Genomic DNA, 7,858 nt, shown 5'->3' with positions numbered 1-7,858 from the left:
CGCCCCCCTCCGCCCTGCGCGGGGGCAGAGCCCTGCTCGGACTGCGGGGCGCTGAGCGCGGGGGATCCCCGCCCAGGGCTGCCCAGCAGCTCCTGTGCCCTGCGCTGCGCTGCGCTGCGCTGCGCTGGCTGCAGCACCACCTCTGCCAGCCCGAGTGCCCACTCACTCCCCGTGCACCGGGGCAAGGGGGCTGGCAAGGCTGACCATGAGCCACGCGGCAGCGAGCAGGGAGTCTGGCGGTCCCGTCCCCAGGGGCAGCTCCAGCGCCGGGACCCGCTGGACGGCGGGAGCCCCCGCTCCCCGCCCCGGCTCCGGCGGGCTCGCCCCGCACAGCCCGGCCCCGGGGCTGGGGGCGCTCCCGGCCCGGCCCTGTCCCGCCCCCAGCTCAGGCGCTGCCCGGCCCCGGGGCAGCAGGACGCGGCTGCGGGCGGGCGGGCGGGCGGGGGGCGGCAGGAGGTCCCGGCCTCGGGGGGGCGGGCGGGCAGGCGGCTCCGCCCCGCACTCCTCCCGCCCGCCCGCACCTGGCCCTGGCCCTGGCCCTGGCCGGACGCCGGGCGGAGCTCGCTCCCGCACTCCGCGCTGCTCCAGCCGGGCCTCATTAGCGCTAATTGCAGCCCGGGGCGGAGCCGGCCCCGGCACTAAGGGCCCGCACCCCTTGCAGCCCGGGCTGTGGGTGCGGGCAGCGCGCCGAGCCCCGGTGGAAGGCTCCCGGCTGTGCAATGGCCTCGCCCGAGCCCTAGTCCATGCTCGCACCTGCTGGCAGCCGTGGGGCCAGCTCGGTGGTTGTGGTCCGCGCCTGGCCCAGCCCCAGCCCCAGCCCCAGCCCGAGCCCCTTGTCCCAGCGCAGCTCCGGGCGCTGACAGCTGGGCAGCGAAGCCCGCACGGATGTCTACTGGGCTGTACAGAAACCCTTTGTGCCCCCCCACACACACTTTGTCCTCCCTCCATTTGACATGTTGGTACCCAGCACTTTGGGCAGGTAGTGCTGTCGTGTGACAGTCTCCCAGTGTCTTCACCAAGGGGACAGAGGGGGGAGTAGGGGCCCTGGGTCACACAGGATGGGGGGCAGTGTGAAAGCAGGAATCCAGACCCCCGCTCTGCTCCGTCTGACCCCGAGCCCCCTTCCGCTCACCCTTGGGAACCTGGCTGCCCTGGAGATGCTCCGAGCCAGCTCCTCCGTGCTGCCATGGCCTAGAGACAAAGTGTCTGCGGAGGTTGCCTTCTGCGCCACAGTTCAAGCCTGTTGTCTAGTTCTTCTCATGCACTGTATGTCTGCACTTACCAAACCCAGTGATCACTACAACTCCCTGGCCCCTCGTTGTCCTTAGTGCTCTTCTGCTTGTGCTTTAATTTTGTACTTCCTCAAACCTTTATCTGTAATTATTGCTCCTAGCGCCTAATTAATTGATCTAATGTGCACTAATTGCTAGACAAGCAGTCTAAGACCTTCTCACCAGCTCACAACCATGGTTTGGTTTTAATAGATTCTCAGTTCCTTTTCTCTTTCTTGCTGCTTTCCTCAAGGTTCGAGCCATCCTCTGTCCCGTGACTGCTGTCTTCCAGTAGCTATAACATAAGCACGTACGAAAAACAGTATAAGCCATTTGAATGTACCTTTCCCTGAGAATTTTGCAATGATCAAACCACTTCTTCTATGCTGTCATTAAAGAGCACTCGAGATAACGTTATCTCCCTGCCACTGGTGTCAGACCTGGCAGAGACTTCACTGCCTACTTGCCACTCTGATTTTGGCATTACAAACACCCAGTAGTACCAGCCAAATAAAGTTATCAGGGACGCCAACAATCATATTTTGCAGTCCCGTCACCATCTCATGATATGTTATCAGTTGCTTTTTTTAAGATCTAGGAAGCTTGGGTGTGAAGTCTGATTACAGTCGAATGGTTTTCTCCCAGTTCCTGACTCGGATGGACAGCGGGCCTTCTCCTACTGCCGGCTCCATGCAAGGGGTCGATCTAATATGAAAGCAGGTTTTATAGGCTGTAGGGAGGAGCACGAACAGCGACGCTCTGTTATTCTGGCACATCAGATTGCCTCACGTATCTCGGTGAAACGTGGTTCTTCCACAACTGGCTCATCTGCATGGAAACCAGCAGCTTGCTGCTCACTTCTATGCATCTCGTCATAAGGAGTTCATTTAACGCTCCTTGCAATTATGGAAAGTGAGTCCTTTTATAACTAATTGGTTTTTTTGACCAGCCTGCTATGACTGGAGCAGCTGTGGCTCCTTGCAGCGAGGTTTTGGGGAGAGCGGAAGCAGGCTTAGCCAGGGCCAGCTCCATGGCCCGTGTTCGGGTAGCAGCACGGTGAGGTCCTCTGCGGGGGACGGGAGCGGGGGAGATGTTGCAGCACCACAGAACTGGCTTTTTTTGGGCAGCGTGGAGCTGAAGTGGCAGGAGGGCACAGAGCCACTGTCAGGCAGTGGCACAGAGGGGAGCCAGGGGCCTACAGGGGCACAGATAATGACAATATGGGACCACACAAACCCCAGCGCTGTGCCACTGTTCAGTGTGGCATCCTGGCTGCATTGGGTCCATGGCCCCTATCTTGCCCACCTTGTTCTAGCCGCGGGCAGGGCTGACTTGGCACCGAACGGGGCTCTTGCTGCTCACTCCGCCAGTGACTGCAGGCCTGGGTTGAGGGCATGGTGCTTGCAGCAGGGCCATGCACAGCTGCTTTGCACAGTGCTGGCAGCCTGCCCGTCCCCCGGCATGGACACCAGCATGCTGGCTGACCCTCACCAGCATCTCTCCCCCCACCAGTGCAGCCCTGGTCCAGTCCAGACTTGTGGAGGCACGGTGCCTAGCTCTGACCCGGCTGCAGGTGGCTGAAAGTACACGTGCAGACCCTCATAGCAACCTTTTACCTCTGGTGCCCACCTCCCATGTGCCCCCATTCCAGCTGGGCCCATTCAGTGAGCTGGTGAGCCCCACGTGCCCTGTGCACGTCCTGCTGAGGAGCTGCTGTGCAAATCACTACCCCGTGCAACACATCTAGGCAGTCCTCCCTTCCCTCTCCCCATCGGTCTCCACCAGCTCCTTTCCGCGTCCCACGCGATTGCAACCGGGTTCTTCTTGGTGTCCTCCTCCAGGTGATCATGGGCGGCGGCAGGAAGTACATGTTCCCCAAGAACACCACCGACGTGGAGTACCGGACTGAAGACAAGTACAGGGGCACGCGCCTGGATAGGAAAACACTCATTAGTGTCTGGAAAGAGAAGAAACCTAAAGACAATGTAAAGGGGGAGGCAGACGGCTATGTGGCTGGGGAGGGGTCCGGCCAGATGGGCATTGGCTGCATGTTTAAAGTCTCCAGGTCAACTTCCTACTAAAATTGGACAGGGAAATAATTCTGCTTAAAATCATAGACAATGAGGGTGGGAAGGGAGCTCAGGAGGTCACATCTAGTCCAACCCCCTGCTCCAAGCAGGACCAGCCCCAACTACACCATCGCAGTCAAGGCTTTGTCCAGCTGGGGCTTAAACACCTCCAAGGATGGAGACTGCACCACCTCTCTGGGTAACCTGTTCTGGTGCTTTACCTCTTATTGAGAAAGCTTTTCCTAATATCCAACCTAAACTTCCCTTGCTGCAACTTGAGCCCATTGCTCCTTGTCCTGTCACCTGCCACCACTGAGACACCACTTGTTCTGGTGGAGAAGGGACCCCCTGCACCATCAGCACTAATAGCTTGCAATGAAAACATGCAGAGCATCGGGATGAGTGTTTGCCAGCTCAGACCGTCCTACTCCCACCCCTGCCCCACCACACAAACCAGCCAGGAGCAGCACAGGTTTTCCAGTTTATTCCTTTTTTGAGCCTGTATATCTTAAAAAGCATTTTTACAAATAGAATCTTCTTACAATAGCGATAAATAGAACTTTATTTTATACATCAGTCACTGGATACACAAACACCATCTCGGATTTAAAAAAAGAAAAAAAGAAAGGGTGGGAAAAAAACCCGAGTGTCCAAACATTAAGTTAGGATCTGACTCAACGTATGTTGTGCCTTCAAAAAAAATATGAGTACAACACAGACGTGGAGGAATCCCAGACGCTCGCGGGATGTATTACACATACAGTAGGCAGTTGAAAAGTTACTTACATGTCATGGAGCCGTACCTTCCTGCCGGCAGAGGGGAGCCTTGAGAATGGGTGGGTGGGGTTTGTTTGTTTTTTACAATTATGCGACACAAAGCCCCAAATTTAATCGTACCCGTGGCTATATATTCATGTAATCCTGCTTTAGCTGCTAGCAGGCTCCCAGGGTGCTCTCAGCAGCAGGCCACCCTCTGAATCCATGATGTACCGGAGAACGAGGCCCTGCTCTGTAGTGCATTGGGAGGGCTATGGCCTTATCCATGGGGGCACCCAGTGTGGTGCCAAGGAGCCCCTGGGCAGTGGCTTTAAAACAAATGCTAATGCAACAGCCACCAAATGGCTTTACCAGCAGCATTTTCTTGGTGGGAAATGCCCTTTGGGATCAAGATCTTCCCCCAGCAACCTCCTGGGAGGCCCTTTAATGCCCCTTGCCAGGCTGGGGGAAGCCAGCTCTCCAGGTTTGGCTGACAGACAGAAATGGGTTTGTTTTCTGGTGACAAACTCAGCCTGTTTGTTGCAAAACCCAGTTCTGGAAAAGCTGGAAACGTCGGGGTTGGTTTGATCCTTCATTAAAACAGAAGTTGTGCAAGAAGACTTTGCAGGGGGGAGAGAGGAGGGAAAGCAGCAACGGCCCTCACCGAAAACCCTGCATCAAATAACTCTGCTCAGTGTCTCGCCGGTGCCAGGGCTGGGTGGACTGGCAGCTTTGCTACACGCTGCATGTCTGGTTTGGTGCAGGGCAGCTGGATGGGCAGCTGGAGGGAGGTTGCGTGGCTGCTGGGCTTGCAGGGGTTAAGTCCTATGGCTCTGGCAGGTCTCGTCAGGATTGTCTCGTCAATGCACAGCGGCTCTTTGGGATAAATGTGTCTGCCCCCCACCCCCCGGCCGGGGTGTTTGTGCCACGCCTGCCCAGAGCTGGGGGCGCGTGAACACGCTGCAGTGGTCCTTCCTTTCCCAACCGGAGCTCACGGGGATCCTCTGCACTAGGTGTTGCCCCCACTCCTGTCCCTGGCTACCTCACCCCACCCGTTTCACCCCTTTGGTCCTATATCTGGGGGATGCGCCCATGTCTGCAGCTGGAGATGCCTTCCCTAAAGGGTGGCATGAGCCCTGTGGCCCCAGTGCCCTCCACTCCCTGGCTTCTGGGGACCCCTGGGTTGGGGTCACTCCCTTGGGCGGCGGGCGCTGGATTAGAGCAGTCTGGGTCTCTCTGGGGTGCAGGGACCCTTGTGACAGGGGCAAAAGCCCCCCCACTTGCTGCTGGGCTCGTGACTTTGGGGCCTTGTTTGACAAGATGAGACTGGGTGGTGTGGGCTCTGCTGGGGGAAACTGGTGAATGGGGTCTTGCTTACCGCAGCCCAACCCCCAGAGCATCAGCTGCCGCGATAGCCTCTGTAAACGGCCTTCCAGGGATCGGGGCCAGCCTTGCCCTGCCTGCGCAGCCACGGGGAGGAGCTGGGGGCTCGGGCCAAGCGGGGAGGGAGCATCTACCTGACACCCCCTTTTTCCGAGCCTTGCAAACTGGCCCCAGCTCTGCGGGGCGTTTCAAGGCTACAGAGGGTCATGGGAAGTCCTGGATGCTGCTGTGTCCCTGCCTATGGGACTGGGTAGGTCTGCTTCACCCAAGCTGCCGCACAGCACCTTTCCCCTAGGCCGATCCCTTTGCCCCTGCAGGCTGCGAGCTCTCTGGGCAGGACACGGGTATGGCAAGGGGCTGGGGTGAAATGCCCTGGCAAGAACCTCAAGAGGAGACCAGCCAGACCTGCCGTCGGCTAGCCCGAGGCTGGGATGGGAGCAGAGCTCACCCAGAGGAGGTGGTGCCTAGAGGAGGCTGGATCTAGCTGCCCGGGGGGGATTGTCCTGCCATGGATGAGTCCCAGCTCTACCGTCCTGCATCACCTGGTGGTCGTGGGCACCTGGGTGCATGTGGCTTCCTTGCTGGTGGGGCTCCTCCGAGGACTGGCCGGGCCAGAGCTCCGCAGGGCACATCACGGTTCAGCAGGTGAGAGCTGGAGGTGCGAGATGTGTCCGGCTTCGTTTGCAAGTCCCGTCGGCAACGTGCAGCGATCGGACCCGGTGGGGGGCTGGGGACAGGGTCGGGAGCACGATGGGTGGGCGTCGTGGGGGAGGAGAGGAGCGGGGTCTTTGCCACCCGCTTCTAAGGTCTCGCAGCAGCTTTGGGAGCAGGAGAGCGGTGGCGGGTCCCTCTCGCATGTCGTCGCTGCTCCCGGGCTCTCCGCGCCGCAGGGAAACTGCTGCCCAGCCTGGAAGTGGGAAGGCAGGCGGGAGCGTGGGTCTAGCCGTCTAGGACGCAGGCTTCGGCAGGCTGGCTTTGGCGATGGGGCAGGGGCTGTCTGCCGTGACAAAGAGCGGGACCCTCCGCAAGTCCTTCAGCTTGTGCTTCTTCTGTGGGTGCTGCGGGAGAAGGGGAGCAGGTCAGGAGGCGGCTGGGCTGGACCACGAGAGGGTTGTCCCCCAACACCCCTGCAACTCCACCTCCTTTGAGCCAGGGCTGAGAACAGAGACAGGGCAGGGCTGGGGTGGGCAGACATGGGACTGGGGCTACTGGGCAGAAAGGGAGGGAGGGCAACAAGCAGAAAGAAATGCCACATGGCCCGGTCTGGGCAGTCCTTGGCCCTTGCACTGGCAGGGACATATCAGAACGACCCGCTCAGGCAGGCTGCCTGGTGCTGGGCAGGGCCCGGGGCCTGGTGCCTAATGCCAGGGGCCCGGGAGGAGAGATGAGGCTGTCATGTTCTGGGCACATCCAGGGACAAGGGCAAAACCAGCTGGGCTCTGGCTAAGAGCCTGCCCAGCTCTGCGGATGCCCATGGGGTGGGGTTGGGGGGGATTTGGGGCGTACGAGCCCTGGTTAGGGACACGGTGCGGTAGCCCCACTTGCAGAGGGCTGAGGGATGCACGGTGCATGCCCCGTGGCAGTCAGCACCTCCCTGGCAGGCTGCTGTGGCCAGGAGCATCTGCCCAATGTGCCCAGCTCTGAATCCAAGAGAGGGAAGCAGGCAGAAGCGAGGCGGTGCTGACCTGGCAGGAGCGCGCATCCACGGAGGCCGGGGAGGGAGGGCTAGCAGCTCTGCACAGACAGACACACAAAGAGGAGGGCATTAATTGGAGCCAGGGGGAGCCACGACATCGGGGACACACACTCCACACCCGCTTCTCCCCTCCCTACGGCAGGAACCGGGCAGGGATGGAGACGAGGAGGCTAGACAGTGCACGTCCCAGCACAAGGCCAGAGGGTTTAGCTCGGTGCCATCCTGCACCTGTGTTACAGGGACCATAGCAACCCTGTCCATCCAGGTCACCTTGACATTTGTACAGAAAGCAGGGCCTGATGCTCATGGGGGAAACTGTCTCCTGCTGCTCATCCCTGCCCCCATGCCCAGAACTGCTGGCAAAGGTGGCATGAGACTTCGAGCAAAATATTTCAGACCTAACTAGTTTCAGGGCCAGGATAATGCACCAGGGCAACACCCGACCAGCTCGTACAGCTCACCCCGGCTTCGGTGAACCCCTTGTGTTACAAAACAAGCGGGGAGTAGATCCAGAACAGCTTTTTGTTTGCAAATGTCCTTCCACATGATTAAAAGCAAAACACCCTCAATTCATTCCAAAATGCAACGTTTCAACCTGGGTCAAAGTGACGCTATTTTGGACATCACCGAAACTCAGAAACATTTTGAGATGAGCAAAAAAATCTGGCACTGTTCTGACAGCG

General features: G+C 59.1%; 1 protein-coding gene across 3 annotated transcripts in view; it reads right to left on the bottom strand.

Moving 5' to 3' along the window:
* Positions 1-3,809: 3,809 nt before the first annotated feature.
* RAP1GAP (RAP1 GTPase activating protein) overlaps positions 3,810-7,858 on the bottom strand; it is a 47,928-nt gene continuing 43,879 nt past the window's right edge. For all 3 annotated transcript variants that reach the window (XM_019496921.2, XM_019496924.2, XM_059716807.1), the window contains 2 exons: positions 7,165-7,213; positions 3,810-6,537 (listed from right to left, as the gene is read on the bottom strand). In XM_019496921.2, the coding sequence (XP_019352466.2) occupies positions 7,205-7,213 (9 nt within the window). In that variant the 3' untranslated portion in view covers positions 3,810-6,537; positions 7,165-7,204. The remainder of the gene's footprint in view (positions 6,538-7,164; positions 7,214-7,858) is intronic.

Source organism: Alligator mississippiensis, chromosome 13, assembly GCF_030867095.1.
Source record: "Alligator mississippiensis isolate rAllMis1 chromosome 13, rAllMis1, whole genome shotgun sequence".
In the NCBI taxonomy this organism is placed as follows: domain Eukaryota; kingdom Metazoa; phylum Chordata; order Crocodylia; family Alligatoridae; genus Alligator; species Alligator mississippiensis.
Note: the sequence above shows the minus strand (reverse complement) of the source record. Positions and strands in the feature narration are given on the sequence as shown.